An 18,000-nucleotide genomic window follows, 5' to 3' on the forward strand; every position below is an offset into this window, starting at 1 on the left:
CTCCGCCTCTGCTCCCGCAGGAACCCCATCTCTCAGCTTCCGTCACTCCTGGCGTACCTCACCCCAAATTCCCAGCGTGCCGCCCCCTCCCCGCAGCATACCGCACCCCTTCCCGAATCCCCTCCCCCAGCGTACCACACCCCTCCCCGCCTCCCTCTCCGCAGCTTACCGCACCTCTCCTCTCCGTACCCCACTCCCCCCGCCTCCCCCGCAGCCTATCCCACAACCTACCGCACCCCTTCCTGCCTCCCTACACCCAGTGTACCCCACGCCTCCCTGCCCCCTATCCCCAGTGTATCCCTCCCGCCCCCCTCCCCGCAGTGTACCACACCCCGCCCCGCCTCCTTCCCCCCAGCGTACCGCCCCCTCCCTGCCTCCCTACACCCACTGTACCCCACCCCTCCCTGCTTCCCTACACCCATCACCCATCGTACTCTACACCTCCTTGGCCCCAGCGTACCTCACCCCTTCTCACTCCCTACCTCTAGCGGACCCTGCCCTTTCCTGTACCCTGTACCCAGCCCCTCCCCCACCTCCGTACCCTCCCACTACCCTGCTCCTCCACCAATGATTGCTGCCTCCATAATGGTCCTCTCCACCCGACCTTCTACCATGTGCCCTCCTGACCCTGCCCTAACTCCCCTCAGCCCACTCCTCACACGCAGAGCCCCTGGAGGGGAGAGGGGCAGTGTCCTAGGGCTCACCGTCAGCCTTGGGGTGTGGTCCGCAGCGTCTAGGTGAGGTCACAGCGGGTGGGAGGAGGGAGGCAGGGAGAGCTGGGGGGCCCTTCATTCTGTGATCCTTCCGGGCTTTCTCTGTAGGTCCTCAGCAGGTCCTCAGCGGTCGGTTGGGGGCACATGCCACTTCCCACCCACCGGGCTGGAGCCAAGGTGGGAAACCTGGGCGCTGGGAGAAGGGCTGGCAGGGCGCTGCGGCTGCTCCAGCCAGCGGTGATCCTGTGGGGGCGGGGAACAGCAGTAGGAGCTGGGGGACCAGGTCACCCACTGGCCTGAGGCCTGCCCAACACTGTCTGGCTGATAGAGCGCAGGTGAGCCCAGCAGAGCCTGATGCCGCCTCCATCTGCTTGAGGGGCGCAGGGAGCCGTGGGGGCCTTTCCCAGAGCCCGGGAGGCACAGACACGCAAGCTGAAGGGCGGACATGGACGGTGGGAAGCATTTGGCTGATGCCCCCCTGGGGAAGAAGCCAGGGCTGCCGCGGCCCCAGGAGCATGGGCACCCCCCTCCCCCGGAGAGCCCCACCACAGCCTGGGGCCAGCCGGGCGACTGGAGCGGAGGGCCGCAGGTACTGCAGACTCAGGACTGGGTAAGCTGGACCCCAGAACTGGCTTTGAAGGCGGGCTGGTCGGGGCATGCGGTTTGAGTGGTCCCTCGGGCCTCAGGGAGGGCCGATGGGCACTGATGGGGACACGCACAGTGTCCCCTGGGCGGCCACCACCAGGTGTGCTGTCCGTTTCTGCACCTCAGCGGGGCCTGCCTCAGTCCCCCCTCCCCCATCTGCACCCTGGGCCGAGAGGGCGGCACCACTGAGAGGAGGCCCCACGACAGCCACCCTACCCCAGGGGGTGCTCCAGGAGCCGAGAAGCCAGACCCCCTGAGGTTGTGTGCGGTTCCCTGTGCGGAAGGCTCGGAGCCAGCAGGGTGCGTCCCAGGCGTGAGCGGCCAGGCACGCACAGTGCTGGCCGTGGGCGAGGGTGGCGAGCGGCAGCATGCCAGGCTGGCACGTAGGCCTGTGTGCATGCGCGCTTGCTGCGCTCACAGGTTTAGGAGAAAAGGCGGCAGAGGGAAAGCAGGCCGCGCCCCAGCGCCTGTGAGAGTCCTGGAGGGCCGGGCAGGCAGACCCCCTGTGGGGGGCTGACCTCTCGGGTCGGGCTGTCTGGGACATAAACACAAAGGCGTGTCACTGTCGCGAGGAAGGAGGGACTGGGAAGCCTGGGTCCCGAGTAGGCAGTGGGGACTTGGGGGCACACTGACAGCACTTAGAGGCCACTGCTCAAGTTTGAGGTTCAGAGAGGTGGGCGGCCAAGGGCCGAGGAAGCAGCAGGGGAGCAGGAAAGAAGGGTCCAGCGGGAGGTGGCCAGGGACAGGGAGCCGGGCAGAGGCCGGGAGAGGGCACAGACCCATTTCTGCAGACCCCCAGCTGCCTGGTTGGGGGGCGGTGCCCCCCGTGTCAGCCTGCCGCTCCCCTCCTCTGCTTCAGCCCTTGGGGAGCGTCAGCTGCTCGCTGCAGTCTCGAGGGATTCCCTGCGCTACTCTCTGTCTCGGTGTCCTGCCTGGTGTCCTTCCTCTTTGTCCCCCTCAGCGTGGAGTATTCTTCCTCCTGACCCTGCCCTTGGAGTGCAGCCTCCCGGGAGCCTCCAGTCTGGCTGACGTCATTCAGCCTCAGCATTCCTCTCGTCCCACCCCGAGCCCCCAGGGCCGCCTCCACCCCACATGGTGATGACACGAGCTCACAGAGGGCAGAGACCTCAGGCTGAGGCCAAGGTCTGAGGAGACCTGCCCCTGGCGCAGGGGCTGCCAACATCCATCTCTCCCTGCGGGCTGGGCCCGCTTCCTGACAATCTCACTGAACACAACAGGAGGGGAGGGCTTGCCACCAGGGATCACAGCTTGGGCAGAGAAAGAAGGTCCACTCTGGGCTGCGAGATGGGAGGCAGCGGGAACAGGTTGCTGCCTCAGCCCCCGAGCGCCGATCCACCCACGTTGCTAATCTATGAAATATGCACCCCGTGAAACATGAGCTAATGGCCAGGGGTACCAGACATTTGAAGAAGACCTCTGTCACAAAGGAGAGCAGGACAGTTCGGGGAAAAGACCAAGAAGAGTCACAGCAGTAGCCATGTCGCCATCGTCCTGGTGGCTTGTGCCATCTCGGAAGAATTAGCCCTGCAGCCAGACGAGGGGGACGTAACGCGGCTGAGGTGACACCAGCAACAGACTAGGAGATGAGTGAGTGGGAAAGGAATACACTGGACAGGAAATGTGCAGACCTGTTTGAGAGGAGATTAAAAGCACCCTGAAGCATCACCGAGAGACTTGGCAGCAGCGGATGCCGTCACTGAGGGGCCTCCCTAGACATTTCACAATTCAGCGTCATCAGCGATCAGCGTGGTGAACATTTGGGGCGCCTGGCTGGCTCAGTCAGTGGAATGTGCAGCTCTTCATCTTGGGGGCATGAGTTCAGCCCACGCTGAGTATAGAGACTGCTAAACAAATAAACCTAAAAATGCTAAACGTTTGTCTTCTCATTTTCAATATGTCAAACTGGTCAAATAGAAAAATAAGCAGGAGTACGTTCAGCGCTAACAGATGTGAGTTCATATCGCAAAGTGTCAGTTATCAAAGCAGTGGAGTCCTGGCACTGTGACGCATTATCATCAGAACAGAATAGAAAGTCTGGAAATTGACCCAAACGCCCACAGACACTTAGTGTAGGATGAAGATGAGGTCTCAAGTCAGTGGGGAAGGCAGTGGTGTAGCGCTCCAGAGGGCGGGCAGTGGTAGCCATGCCTCATCCAACACCGGGCGCGTGGGGCGGCCTTTCCAACCTTCTCCAGGTCCAGGAGTGTGAAAGGAACGGTGGTTAAGGGTGACCACACGTGGAAAACCAACAAAACTGAGGGAGGCAAAATGCATGGCTCGAGCAAAGGCAGACATGGCTGACCAAGCCCCGGGACGCCTGGTGGAACAGGGCGGCGCCGGGAACCCTGGGTATGCACAAATGAAAGAATGAACCCAGACTCTTGCCTGATGCCACACACAAAAATTAACTCAAAATGGATCAAACACATAAAGCCACAAAACTCCTAGGAGAAAACGAGAAAGCTTCACAACAATGGACTTGGCAATGATTTCTTGGATGACACCCAACAGCTCCAGCAACAAAAGTAAAAATAGCTAAATTAGGCTTCATCAAAATTAAAACCTTTTGATCATCAAAGAACATGGAAAAGTCAACCTGAGGAATGAGAGGAAACATTTACAAATCACACATCTGATAAGGGATTAATGTCCAGAATGTATAATGAACTCCTAAAACTCTAAACAGAAAAATGGCCTGAAACAAAAATGGCCAAAGGGCTTGGGCATTTCTCCAAAGTTATACCAGTGGTCGACAAGTAGATAGGAAGTGCTCCATGCCATCCGTCCTGGGGCCAGCAGGGCAAAGGAAAGCCACAGCACACGCCGCTTCACAGCCGTTAGGATCGCTACGATCAAAAACAAAGAAAACGAGAAGCACTGGCGAAGGTGTGGAGAAACTGGAGCCCGGTGCGTGCTGCGGGAGCATAAAGTGGTGCAGCCGCTGTAGGAAGCAGCGTGGAGTCCCTCACGAGGCGAAGCGTAGAATTGCCGTGTAACCCAGCAAGCCCACATCCGGACACGTTTCTGAGAGAACTGAAAAGCAGGGACTCAAGCAGACACGTGCACACTCACGTTTGCAGCGGTGTGATTCACACTCGCCAAAAGGTGGAAGTGGCCTGGGGGTCCGTCCGTGGGTGCCCGTGAGGTGTCCCTAGAGTGGTCAGACTCCTGGAGACAGAAAATAGCATGAGCCTGGGCAGGGCATGGGGAGCTAGTGTTCATGAGGACAGAGTTCTGGTTTGGGACGAGGAGAAGGTTCTGGAGACGATGGTCGTGGTGGCCGAATGTGCTTCACGGCACCGAACTGTGCACCTTAAATGATTAAGTTTATGTGTCATTTACCACACAGAAGAAGGAGACGTAGGAAGTTAAGAAGAAATGGGAGAAGGTCATGGTGTGGAGCAGGGCGACCACAGGGCGACCAGCAAGCAGGCGGGAACCTGAGAGCAGCCTGTATGTGATGGAAGGTCCAGAAGGCCCAGGGAGGTACGGAGTGAGGCTGCCCCGGGTCTGGGGCCACCAGCTGCCCCGCGGGGCTGGGGCCGGTCGGCTGGACACAGGTCAGCAGGTTGCACCAAAAAGGGAGACGAACAGGAGCTGTCCCCAGGCCCTTCCTGCCCGGACACCCAGCACTGACAGAGGCCAGACATCAGCAACCCGCACAGACACGAGTCGTCAGAATACGGGGCCTGCTGCAGAGAGCGCGGCTCCTCAGGCCAGAAAGAGAGGGAAGGGGGGGCGTCTGGGGGGCTCAGTTGGTCAAGCATCTGACTCTCGATCTCGGCTCAGGTCATGATCTCACAGTTCGTGAGTTCAAGTCCCACATCAGGCTCTGTGCTTGCAGCATGGAGCCTACTTAGAATTCTCTCTCTCTCTCTCTCTCTCTCTCTCTCTCTCTCTCCCTCTCCCCCACCCCCAGGCTCAGTCAAGTTCATGTACACACTTTCTCACTCTCAAAATAAACTTCAAACATTTTAGAAAAAGAAGTAAAAGGGATTTGGTGCCAGGATGTACATGAAATTCAGTTGTTTGACAAAAGCACAAAGAGCCCGAGGACACACCTGGCGAAAGTGTAGGGTGCAGAGCGAGCCCCCCCACCCCGGGGAGCTGAGTGGCGGGAGTGCACGCACCGCATGGCGGCTTCATGGGGGACGGCATGTTCCGGCGAGGGGGCCAGCACCTTGTGCACCCGGGAACAGCTGGGGAGCGCTACAGGAGAGGGACGCGGGGAAACGTTCTCCACCCGGCGCCGGGCCTCCTGTCCTTCACGACCGTGGTCACAAGTGTCAGGAGCAAGAATGCGTGACTGGGACTCAGCACACACCAGAGGAAGGGACCTCAGACAAGGAGTCCTTATCAATCGTGTTTTATATCTTATGGGAAAAAGTATTCACTTTGGATAGTGGATTCCTGTGTTTTAAAATACGTTTTCTTCTGTGTGTTTCCCATACAGTTATGGTTCCCCACTTTAAACACGCCTGCGGCCAGGCTGGGCTGGGTGAGCCCTTGTACCAGCGGGCCCCGGGGTACAGGGCCACCCGCCCCAGGAGGCTGGCACAGCCCTTCCCTCGCCTGCAGTGACCGTGGCCAGCACACTGGGTGCAGTGCCTGGAGGCCGGGGGCAGGGGGAGGCATCTAACAAGTGAGTTTGCAGACACCTAGGGCATCACGTTCGTGAGAAACGACCAGATCCCAGCCCGGTGGAGTTTACACACCTGTCTCAGAGGGAAATGACCAAGCGTCAAGTCAGGGAAGAAAAAAAGGCACCAGATTTGAGGAGCACCGCTCCTAATGCGCTCGCCTTACTGGCCCTGAAACGCAGCACACGGCAAGCAGAGGCTTGCCTTTTCTCTGCACTGGAGTTTAGGGCGTCGGCAAGCCAGTCTCCTCATCCCTCCTGAAACCCTGAAACGGGGTAAGAGTGGTGCTTGAGAAGCAGACACCCCTGGGTCCGAACCCCAGAGAGGTGGGAGCAGCCCAGGAAGAAAGTGGGAGGCAGCAGGTGACCAAGAAAGGACAGATGTCACAGTCACTTCTGCTGACGCTGTGTCCGACGGGCCATGCCCCTTCCACGGAGCCCTGAGCAACAGCTCACATCTCCACTTGACATGAATGTAGAGCGAGGACCCCGAAGCAGAGGTCTGGGTAGTTCAGGGAGCGGAGAGGTTCCAGAATATTAAAGTGAGACCCTAGGACCTGGAAGAGAGACACTCCCATATAACTCGGAACGGACTGTTTTTTAAAAAAGAAGCTCCACAAATGATACAGAGCTCTTCATAAATAAGCAGAACAGAACTGAAATGTTCAGTAGAAGGGTTGGAATATGAACTTGAGGAAATCAGCTGGAAAATCAGAGAGATTGGAAGCAGGAGAGGAGATGTGAGGCTGAGGAGCCTTCCAGAAAGACCCACGTGCAGCTGAAGGGGTGTGAAGGCGGCCGTTGGACAGGCCAGGTCTGCAGCATGGCACTCCCGCGAAGGGCAGTCAGCCACGAAATCTCACAGCGCTATTAAGCAAAGGTGAAAGCTGATTATCTGAATTTGTATCACCCAGATTAACTTTTAAAAACCTGAAGATGCCAATGACACCCCCAAAAATTCTAAAGTTGTCCCAGAAATTCCCTAAATGAGGAATGTATGGGTGGGCAATCCCAAGCGATTAGGAAATGAGTCCTCCCCGCCAGTGAGGTTGAAAGCGTCGAGCCACTTGTACGTGCAGAGCAGGCTGCACCCCGACGCCAGTGCCATGGGGGAGGAGGAGAGGGACCGGGGAAGGAGAGAGGGGCCGGCCCCTCAGCTGTGGTGCAGATGGAAGAGTCCTGAATGCGTGGGCAGTAACCCAGCAGCATCTGAGAGACTAAACTTCACAACCGTGCCACTGGCTGCCTCCCATGCTTCCATCCCCCAGGAGAGCAGGGACGTTGTCTCTTCACAGCTCTGTTCCCAGCGCCTAGGATGGTGCTGGGGCTCACAGAGTAGGTGCAAGATGAATATATATTGGGTAAAGAAAGTTGTGGGTATACCCAAAAAACCCATACCCTAACGACAAAGGAATTTGGAAATCCGTTTAGTAAAATGGTCTACATTAACAAAGGAGGAAGACCACAGACTATCTCAGTAGACACTGAAAAAGAAATTGCAGTATCTTTCCTTAAAACAAATATAACAATTAAAAACAATTTTGTGAAATTGAGGTATAATTAATATACGGTTAACCTATTGATTCTTAGTAAGGTAGGGAGAGATGGATATGCCTGAAACCCGATAAAGCACAGCTATCAAGAGCCTTGGGTGGCCTTCACCGAAATGTTTCCCACAGGCACGGGCAGCAGGCAGGAACGCAGGGCATCACCATGACGATGGACACGCCGGCACGGAGCCTGTGCGGAAGTCAGGAAAATGAAAGGAGCTATGAATACCTGAAGATGAACCGGTCACTCTGCAGCCAATACACTGTCTACCTCGAAAATCCATGCAAGCCCCTTAGGACAGAAGAGCACTAGTAAAAGAGGAAGGGTGAACATATGATCCCCAATTAAAACTTCATCGTTTTTCAACATACAAAAAATAACCAACAAGAAAATGAAAGTGGAAAAAAGTATGCATTCCCTTTAACAACAGAAACTGCGAAGTCCCTGAGAGTAAATCTGCTCTTGGGACGAACGCTACGTGCAGCGTGAGACTGAATAACACAGAGGATACCTGATGGAAAGCTTTACCACCTTGCTCGAATGGAAGATTTAAGATTTAAACCTGCCACATTCCCCCAAAGTAACTAATTCAGTTCAATACCATTTTAAAACACCAAACTTTTCATGAATCTTGAAAATTCTATCCTAATGTACATATGTTTCTGTCCGTGTATTAGTTACCTGTTGCTGTGTAACAAGTGTCCCCAGGATTTAGCAGCTTAAAACAACAATAAATATGTTTGTCCCAGTTTCTGTGTCAGGAACTTGGGAACTGCTTAGCTGGGTGGCTTTGGCTCCGGTTCCCATCAAGGCCATAGTCATCTGAAAGTCAAACAAGCCCAGAGAATCCACTTCCACAGTGGCTCACTCCCGTGGCTTTCGAGTCGGTGCCGGCCGTGGGCAGAAGGTCTCAGTTCCTCACCCCACGGCCCTCTCCCTGGGGCTGCTCGAGTCCTCACGTCCTGAGGCTGGCTTCCCTCAGAGTGGGTGGTTCAGGAGACAGCAAGGAGGAAGCTGCAATGTCCTACGACAGCCTTGGACTCGCGCTCCATCATTTCTACAACATCCTGTTGGATACAAGTTCACCGCTACGTAACGTGGCAGGGAGGACACTGGGCCTGAGCACCAGGAGGCACAGATCGCTGGATGCCACCGTGGAGGCCGGCTAACACGGGCAGTGTAATGTGGTCACGTGCCCAGCAAACCTAGAGCAGGGGACATGAGGGGAGTCTATACCAAGAACTGCCATAGTGCCCTGCAGGGCGCCAGGGACAAAACAAGATGTCAGGAGCGATCAAAGAGGAGACAGTTTTGAAAGGAGTGACCTCCTGGCATTCACAACATAGAAACTTAACTCAGCGGAGAACATAACCATCAACCTGGAATTTCATGCCCAGCAACAGTAATCTTTTAAGAAGAAGGAAAAATAAGGTCGCCTGGGGGGCTCAGTTGGTTAAGCCTCTGACTTCGGCTCAGGTCATGATCTCATGGTTCGTGGGTTCAAGCCCGTGTTGGGCTCTGTGCTGACAGCTCAGAGCCTGGAGCCTGCTTCAGATTCTGTCTCTCTCTCTGTCTCTCTATCTCTCTCTCCCTCTCTTCTGCCCTGTCTCACTCTCTCAAAAATAAATAAACATTAAAAAAAATTAAGAAGAGGGAAAATAAATAAATAAATAAAATGATAGGCAAGATAAGACAAAACAGACCTCAGGACCTCAGTCAGGTTGTGAAGAACAGAGCTCACACAGCGGGAAGGTGATGTCAGGCAGGCGGGGGCGCCAAGAAGGAGGCGAGCAGCCAGACACCCGAGACTCGGGGTGGACAGACGTGCACCCACGGTGGCGTGAGCATCTGGAGCTGTGTATTTGAAATGCCCTCTGGTGCCCTCCGACGGGCATGTCCATTAGCTTAGACTCTGGTGAGTTTGCACGCAGCTGGTGAGTACACCAAGGGGGAGAAAGTGGACAAGTGAGACGGCGGAGAGAGACCCTTGAAACGGGCAAGACAAAGCACGAGTCCCGCGGTGGGTGTGGTGCCAGTGTTGGTGCAGTCGATGGACTAGAGACCAACCGCCCCACTTACAAGACAGCCCGGTCCCTCGATGTGCGCATGAATGTGCATGCAGGGAAAGCTGGGAACATTCCAGACAAGTGGGACGGGGCCTCCCACGCACAGTCTCCCATCTGTTGGCAGCGTGCTGTGCTGCCCAGCTCTGCCCTACGGTCTGGGGCTAGAGCGTTGGGGGCCCCTCCCCGTGGCAGCAGGATGACCCGGCAGACGTACCTGTGAGTGAAGGAAGTAAGTGGCACCGTATGTTTGCAGTGTGGCTTCTTTTATTCAGAATTCGGAAATGTGCATATATCACTGCATAGCAAAGATATTACTTGAAAAAATAAAGATCTGTTTTTTTGAAAATTTACTTGGAAAAGAAACCGGGCCCGGATTTTGAAACATATGAGCAGGCATTGCTTGTCTGCTCTAAGCTCCAGCAATTAAAATTGTATGGCATTGGGACAGACAGACGCGGGCAAGTGGCCCACAATCCAGGGCCAGTAGTCTGGAAATGGGCCCCGTGTGTGTCTGGGGACTTGACCTGTGCTCCGCCTGGATTGCAGGACAGAGGGAAACAGACTTCCCCGATGAATGGCGTCGGGGTAACTGGCTGCCCGCTGAGGAGATCATGAGGTAGATTCCTCACGTGTCCCAAACCCACGCCAAACGTTAGGACCGAACCACAGACGTGCCGGGACGGCGTGGGAGAGCGTCGTCAGGATCTCGCAGTGGGAAACTCCTCCCTGGGGCCACGCACAGAACCCACTGGGGGAAATCCTGACAAACCCGACCGCAGTTTTTCAAGGCCGCAAAGACACAGGCGTCTTCCAAGACGGGAAGGAAACGCCAGCGACGTGTGTGCCAGCACCAACCAGAGTCTACGGAGAGGCGCAGCCAGAGTGGGGGGAGCGCCTGACGTGCGTGGACGCCCAGGTCGGGGACGTGCGCTGGAACCGGGCCAGGAGACTGGCCGACACGACGCTGACCATGCCTGCGGCCGGTGGGGACGCCAGTCGCTCTGTCCTGCTGGTTTCTCAGGGAGCCAGCTGGTGACAATTGTCCCTTGTTTTCCTGTTTGTTTTTTTCAGTTTCACTTCTTCATTAATCTTTCCTCCTTCTGCCTTTAACTTGTAGTGGGTTTCTGTTGCTGTCGTTTTCCTGGCTTCTTGAGTTTCCTGCTTCGTCATCTGTTCTGTGGCTCTTTTCTAACTTCCCTGCATCTAAAGCTCCGTCTTCACAGGACAAGAGCGTGCCCTGGACCCTCGCTCGTTTCTCAGTGAGTCGGCACGTAGTCCAGACTTTCCTTTTCACTCGGGTGGATAAGAAGGGTGTTTGGGAAAGCCCTCGTCAATACGCCTCTGCTATTAATTTTTAATTGCATCGTGTTGCCTTGTGGTCACCTACTGTGACTACGTGCGAGTCCTGTGCTGACACATCTGCGTTGGTGGCCTCAAGCGTGGCTGATGCATGCGATGCTCCGCTTGTTGGGTGAGAGTGTGGTTCTCTGTGGGTCAGACGTGTGCATGTCTTGCACATCTATCAGATCACTCTTCTTAATTACTAAAGTCTTTATTTTTTTATTTTTCTGCTACTTTTACTTATTTATTTATTTTAAAATTTTTTAAATGTTTTATTTATTTCTCAGAGAGAGAAGGAGACAGCGTGAGCAGGGGAGGGTCAGAGAGAGAGGGAGACACAGAATCTGAATCAGGCTCCAGGCTCTGAGCTGTCAGCACAGAGCCCGATGCGGGGCTCGAACCCACGAACGTGAGATCATGACCTGAGCCGAAGCAGGAAGCTGAACCGACTGAGCCCCCTAGGCGCCCCATCTGCTACTTTTATTAATGCATGTGCACATGTAATTTGGAACGACAGGCCTGCCCCAGCTCTTGGGGTCACAGGTGGCGCCGCCCTGCACCCACTCTTCCGGCTCCTGTGGCTGCCCCCACAGCTTAACACAGCATGTGGGCACTGCTGCTTCTCGAATCCTCACTTTCCCATTCTGTCGCCTCCCAGAGACTGAGGGCGCCGCACCCTCTCCCCCCACATGCCTTCCCCTTCCCCCACTATGTGGTTTCAGGCTTTTTACCTAAATCCACTTGCAGCGTTTCCTGTCCAGTGACTATGTGCGCTTCACCCACGTAGCACATCCACCGAGCACAGAGCACCACGACCAGCAGGTGCTCACACACGCACAGCCTTGTGTTTCTCCCTGGGGTTAATCGTGGCGCACCCCCTTCATCTCCTGTGCACAGGTTATTAGTCCTTTCCCAGACTCTCCCCCGATGCTGGATACTTCCCACAAATGTCCCGACACATCAGGCAGGGCCCCTCGGGGTGGCTGCATAGTGATGTCCCCCTCTGTCCCTCCCAGTGCTACCCGTGACCATCCCAAACTGTGATGCAAGGATTTGGGGGCCTGTCCCCACTATGCGCACTCTCCTTGGGGACCCCAGCCACACCTGGAGCTGCGATGCCTGTGCTAATGAAGCCCACTCCTCCTCAGAGCCCCAGGCACGGGACAGCTGCCGGTGGCCACTCCGGAGTCCCACAGGCCACGCTTGGGGGAAGTCTGGAGGCCAGCTCTGTTCCCAGAGGAGGCTGCTCCCCAAGGCTGCTCATCTGGGGTGCCCTGCCAGCACCTCCTCTGCAGGACCCCTGTTCCTGGGCCCTCGGACTCCCTACTCGCTGGTTTGCTCCCTTGTTTCGGTGGACTGCCTCATCTAGCAGCTATTCCGGAAGGGTCCAGATGTTTGAATCCTCGACTGTAAAGTTGTTAGAATGTCTTTATTTGGCCTCCACACTTGTTTGGTACTTTAGTGAGTGGAAATTCTCAGTAGAAAATCCTTTTCTTTCAGGATTTGTAAGGCATTGTTGTATTGCCTCTAACCTCTAGGGTTGCTGCCTGATGCCCTGGATGGTGTGGACCACAGGTCCTTTGCATGTGCCCTGCTTTTCAGCCTCTGCAACTATCTGAGCTCTTCCTCCACTGCCGGGGTTCTGATGGCACAGCTCTGCCCCTGGTGCAGGTGTGTCCACTCTCGTTGTCCTGTGTGAGTCCGTTCAGTTTGGAGCCCCGTCCCCCTCGACTCTGGAAGTGCGTGTGCACCCTCTTCTGGCTCTCTCCTCCTGAATCTTTGACTACCTGGATGTTGGCCTACATGGTTGATTTTCTGTTCTCGTGATTTGTTACCTGTTCTTCATTTTTGGTGGGTTTTTGACATCTTTTTTTCTTTAATTTATTTAGTTTTAGAGAAAGAGAGCATGCACATGTGTGCAGAAAAGGGGAAGAGAGGGAGAGAGAATCCCAAGCAGACCCCCCCACTCCTCTGTCAGTGTGGAGCCTGATGTGGGGTTCGATCCCACGAACCATGGGACCATGACCTGAGCCTGAGCTGAGAGTCCCACACTCAACTGACTGAGTCCCACAGGGGCCAGGTTTCTGGGGTCTTTCCAGTCCTCAGATTATCAGTCAGGATTTGCTGTGATGACGCTCTGTAACGACTTCCTTGATTCGCAGCCGCACACTCTCGCTCTCAGCTCGGGGTCTGAGGTCAGGGGACCTGTGTGCCCTCTGCTTGCCTCCCAGTCTCAGGGGGGCCCTGGGGGCACTGCACCCACAGCAGGTGGCAGGCACCTGAGGGGCACCCTGAAGCACACAGGCTTGGTGGGAACAAGTGCCCTGGTGACCTGCTGCGGACCTGCCCACGGTCGGTGGTGGGCAGCAGACCCTGGGGAACCCCCGCCCCCAGGTGCTGGGACCGGTTGAGGGAGGGACACAGCACCTGTCCGAGCGACCCGCCTTCGCACTGAGCCCGGCGGCTGCCCCACGCCACGGAGAGCCACAGGTCCCGGGCGAGGGGCTCTGCTGCCCCGCGGCCTCTCCCAGCGGTTACTCTAGACGGGCGTGAGGAGGAGCGAGCCACCTGCGGGCCGTCTCCCTGGGGCTCCGGGGGCGAGCTGGAGAAGGACCCTCTGCCTCCCACCTCCTGGCACCGGCAGGAAGGGCCAGGGCCTTGGCTCTGCGGACTTCCCGCCTGGGCGCCGACCCTCGGGCAGAAAAGCCGGCAGGTGGTGGGGCCGGGGGCGCAGGCGCCGAGCCACCTGAGGCCGCAGCGCGGGCACCTGGAGGCTGCGCCCGAGCTCGGGGGGGGGGGGGGGGGCGGAGCGAGCAGACGGCTCCGAGGGCCGAGGGCCGGGCTCGGAGCGGGCACAGAGGGTCGCGGCGCGGACGGCGGGCCGCAGGCGTGGCCGGCGCCGACCGCCTCCCCGTCCCTGCAGGTGTGCGAGCCGCCCGGGAGCGGACGCCCGGGCCGCCGCTGGAGCGTGAGCATCGACGAGCGCCGGAGGCGGGCCGTGCAGGGCGCCGCCGGGCCCCCCTCCCACTCCAGGGTGTGCGGGGGGCCGGGGAGACGCGGGGCGGCGGGGGGGCACGGGGCCGGGAGGGGGCGTAGGGTGCGGGGCGGCGGCGGGGGTGGGGACGCCTCTCTCAGGCCCGCCCCGCCCCCTGACCCCGCGGTCGCCCTCAGGACATCGCGAAGCTCGTGGCCCAGCTGGTGTCGGAGGACGTGGACAAGGACGTGCTCCTCCCCCGCCCCCCGAGGCCCTCCGAGTCCGCCAGCGCCTTCCTGGACAGGAGCGCGCCCTTCAGGCCGACCGTGACTTTGAAGGCGCAGGTCCCGAGGTCCCCTCCCTCCTAAGAGACAACTCAAGCCAGTGTCCGTCTTCCAGCGCCTTTCCGGGGGGCACCGAGGGCGTTTCCCTCCTCCTTCCTCCACCTCACTGCCAGGCGAGACTCAGCTAAAGCCCCAGGTTTGAGGAGAGGCGCGCCTTTCTGGTTCTCACTGTGGCAGGGGGGGGGGGGGGGGGGGGGGGGGGGGGGCGGCGGCTGAACCCTCTTCACACTCAGACTCATGAGTCTTGGATGAGAGAACAGATCCTCAGGACCCTCTGGCTGCCCAAGGCCTTGGAGGCCACCTCTGGGAGGGACCCTGGGGGGCAGGGCAGAGTGGGGCCTTCCAGGATAGCCCTCTGCTGCCCGGAGAGGCTACCCACACCTTCCTGGGGTCCAGCAGCTGGGGTGGCTCCAGGGGAGGGGGGTTGGGACATGGAGGGGGGCATGATGCCCTCGCAGGCCCCACTTACAGAGCCTGGTCATGACCAGGTCCTCTGCCAGTCCTCCAGGAGGGTGGGCATAATGTCATGAACTGCTGGGGACTGATGCCACCCAGCTTGGGGATGCCAGGTCTCATGTTAGGCCCTGCCCCCCTGGAGGCCTAAAGGGGCACATGTAACCCTGGGGGAGCAGAACACGGGGTGCTGAACACAGAGAGAGGCTTCCCGGAGGAGGTGATGCCTTCCCACCTCCGCACAGTGCTTGGTGGGCAGAGGGCGTGAAGAGGTGGCCCTGGGCCCACTGTGGTCCCTGGTCTCTGCTTCTGGAGGGTCAAGGGGTGGGGGATCCTGGGCTGGGGGTGATGAGGCAGAGCCACATTTGGGGAGATCAATGTGGAGAGGGCCGGAAGGACAGAGGTGACTGCAGTCTCCCAGCCCTCGGGGGCACCGGACAGACAGCAGTGGGGGGCAGGCGCCATCCCCTGGACTTGGTGACGGACTCTTGGGCCGACGGGGCATCCATGTGGGGACAGCTGGGGGGGCAGAGCTTTGGGCAAGATGAGGCCATCAACCCCAGGCCCGTGCACCCCTCCCTCCCAGAGCATCCAGCCAAGATGCTGCTGCCCCCCAGGGCCTGGGGGTGTCCTGAGAGCTGGGGTGAGGTCTGGGCAGGACCTGGGGGACATTGTGATCCCCTCCCTCTCCTCCCTAAGGACCTCCGATGATGTAGGGGGGTGGGTGTCAGGCCCCAGAGCCTGCTGCGGGCCAGGCTCTGTGCTGGGCAGGGAGACCCCTGCCCCCACCAGTGCTCACAGTCCCGAGTGGGAGCTAAAGTGTCAACAGCTAGGACAGAGTGACACGCGCTTTGATGTTCTTTGTCACCCAGTGGCTTTAAAGGACTCCGTGTTGTCACTACAGACCCAGGGGCTCCCTGGGCTGTGACCTACCCGTTCGGTCTTGCCTGGGGAGCCTCACCAGGATGCAGTCAGCGGGCAGCAGGTCCAGGGTGCTGGAGGAGCAGCCCCGCGCTTTCTAGGGGTGTCAGGGCCTCTCCCCTGCTGGGAGCCCGGCACCCACCGCGGCGGCGGCGGCGGGGGCGCAGAGGGGCCTGGGGGTGGGGCAGCTGGGGTCCCTCCCCAGGCGAGCGGGGCCCGGGACGGGGTCACTCACCACCCGCAGACCGTTTTGCTGTCACTGGGAGAGTTGCTTCCTGCGGCTGCCCTGACAGAGGGCCACCGGCCACGCCCTCAGGCAGACGCGGGACTGAGGCTCTGCAGAGGCCACAGCAGGTCTCAGCAGGCTAAGACCAGGGCGCGGGCAGGGCTGCTTTCCCTTCCAGAGGCCCTCAGAGAGAATCTGCCCTGGCTTTCCGTAGCTTCTAGAAGCTGCCTGCAACCCTTGGCCCATGGCCCCTTCCTCTGCCTTCAAAGCCAGCAGCGTAGTGTCCCTTTGTCCCTGCTGCACGTCTTCTCTGGGCTCCGTCTTCCAGCTTCACGGCTCCAGGCCCTGCGGCTACTCTCAAGTCCTGGCTGGGCAGTCCAGCCCACCCCACCCCCCGCCGTGGAACCTGGCACACGCGTGTTCCGGGTGAGGCACGGACAAGCACGCGTGCAGGTTCGGGGTGAAGACGTGGACATCGTTATGGGGCGCTCTGCCTTCCGCAGGGTCTCCTGGCATTGAGTGGGCAGAACTGGGGGTGCTGCTTCAGTCGCGTAAAGCACAGGACTCCCCCCTGCAACCAAGAATGGTCAGGCCCAGATGTCCAGTGCCCCCGCTGAGCGTCCCTGCGAGGGAGGAGGGCCCACCCAGCAGACAGTGGACAGCAGCAGGGAGGGGGAGTCGGGGCGGCATCCGTCTGGTGAGGGCCCCCCCAGGCCCCCCCGATGCACACTGTAGCGCTCCCCGCTGTACGTCCACTCTTAACTGCTCCTCCCCTTCCTTTCAGCCAGGTGGGTTTCTCTTCCAGCTCCAGGAGCAACAGCGCACCCCCCCACGGCTCATGGTGAACCCCCAGCTGGTTGGCCATCTGGGGACACTTCTGAGTACGGAAGACCTTTGAAGACATCCCTGGGCGGGGGGCACTGGGGTGCTCTGGTGGCAGGGGTGACAGCGTCCCACACGCAGGCTTGCCTGTGCTGGCCACGTGGTGTCCTAGCACCTGTCTGTGCTCACGAGGCAGGCCAGCTTGGGACAGGGAGCAGAGGCTGCTGTGGACACCCCAGGTGGAAAGGGGGGACCTTGCAGCACCCCAGGACTGCTGTGTGCCTGGGACGTGTCGTTTCTGTCCTCCTCCCCAGGGCCAGCACTGCCCCTGCTGCAGAAAAGGACGTCGTTGGCTTTGCAAGAGCACATGGCTCACCGTCCAACAACCCAGATCTCGCCCACAACTTCATCCAGATGAGGCTGTGGATGTTAGGTGAAGGTCACCCAGGTGTTTCTAGAGGCCCGGGCAGGGAGGGCACGTGGAGATAAAGTACAGAGCTCCCCCTTGCAAATTAAAATTTTTTAATTTAAAGGGAAAACATGATTGCTGAATTAGATGAATGCGTCTTCACCCCAAATCTAAAAGCTTCTCCTAAGGTTATTTTTAGAAATTGCAAAAATCAAGAGATAGTGTCACGTGGCTTTGGCAGCGCGCTCCCCTCAGTCAGCGCTGGGTGACGTCCGGCTTCAAGCGCTGAGTCCTGCCCGACAGCCTCAGGTCTACACCGCCCGCCAGAGCTCACCACCCCCATGTGGCCAGGTCCATACCAGCTAGGGGCGGGCAGGGGCCTCAGGTCTACACACGCCCAGGCTCAGCGAACCCCCCCCCCACGTGGCCAGGTCTATACCCACCGGTGGCTGGCAGGGGCCTCAGGTCTACACTTGCTGGTCCCCCACCAGCCTGTGCTCCCACCATCTCCATGTGGCCACTCAGGCTTTGTTTTGCTTCTGTCCTCACTGGCTGCACTTAAAGTCCAGGTTTACGTGTTTGAAGAACTTTATTTCTTGGATTCTTTCGGATTTATGGAGGTTTTTCTGAGGGTCTTAGACTCACACCAGAACTGGCCGTGGACCCTTCCAGTCTTCGGTGACACTGTCCGTCAGGACTGGGTCTTCACGTGCTGAGCGTCGCGCAGAAGTGAGGGTCAACCTGGTCTTCCGTCCGTGCCTGCTGGGTCTGTGATCTGCGCTTTCCGATAAACAGTCCTGTGACCGCTGACGGCCCGGGGTCAGGCGCCATAGGCCTCGGTGGGGATCCCTCGGTCAGTACTTCCGGCGTGCAGC

At 58.4% G+C, this 18,000-nt stretch overlaps 1 protein-coding gene and 1 long non-coding RNA gene across 5 annotated transcripts; both read left to right on the top strand.

Moving 5' to 3' along the window:
- Positions 1-421: 421 nt before the first annotated feature.
- On the top strand, positions 422-14,335 carry TEX22 (testis expressed 22). Of its 4 annotated transcripts, none has more exons than XM_039223961.1 (4): positions 422-737; positions 1,042-1,323; positions 13,900-14,010; positions 14,148-14,335. In XM_039223961.1, exons 2-4 carry the CDS (start codon positions 1,159-1,161, stop codon positions 14,316-14,318), a joined length of 447 nt encoding a protein of 148 aa, XP_039079892.1. In that variant the 5' UTR covers positions 422-737; positions 1,042-1,158; the 3' UTR covers positions 14,319-14,335. The 4 variants fall into 4 exon arrangements, with proteins under 4 accessions (XP_039079892.1, XP_039079890.1, XP_039079893.1 ...); XM_039223959.1 differs by lacking the exon at positions 422-737 and adding an exon at positions 746-890; XM_039223962.1 differs by lacking the exon at positions 422-737 and adding an exon at positions 746-890 and having other exon boundaries at positions 1,098-1,323.
- A 2,294-nt stretch (positions 14,336-16,629) lies between these two features.
- Positions 16,630-17,255, top strand: LOC120225782. Its single transcript, XR_005526892.1, has 2 exons — positions 16,630-16,775; positions 17,031-17,255. It is a non-coding gene; the product is annotated as an uncharacterized LOC120225782 (long non-coding RNA).
- The last annotated feature ends 745 nt before the right edge of the window (positions 17,256-18,000 follow it).

The sequence above is a fragment of the Hyaena hyaena genome, unplaced genomic scaffold (assembly GCF_003009895.1).
Source record: "Hyaena hyaena isolate Hyena2069 unplaced genomic scaffold, ASM300989v1 scaffold_1514, whole genome shotgun sequence".
Taxonomy (NCBI): Eukaryota; Metazoa; Chordata; class Mammalia; order Carnivora; family Hyaenidae; genus Hyaena; species Hyaena hyaena.

Coding starts and splice junctions, on each gene's coding strand:
- TEX22 (XM_039223961.1), top strand. CDS start 1,159: ATGGACGGTGGGAAGCATTTGGCTGATGCCCCCCTGGGGAAGAAGCCA. Junction 1,324..13,899: donor TACTGCAGACTCAGGACTGG/GTAAGCTGGACC, acceptor CCGTCCCTGCAG/GTGTGCGAGCCGCCCGGGAG. Junction 14,011..14,147: donor GGCCCCCCTCCCACTCCAGG/GTGTGCGGGGGG, acceptor GGTCGCCCTCAG/GACATCGCGAAGCTCGTGGC.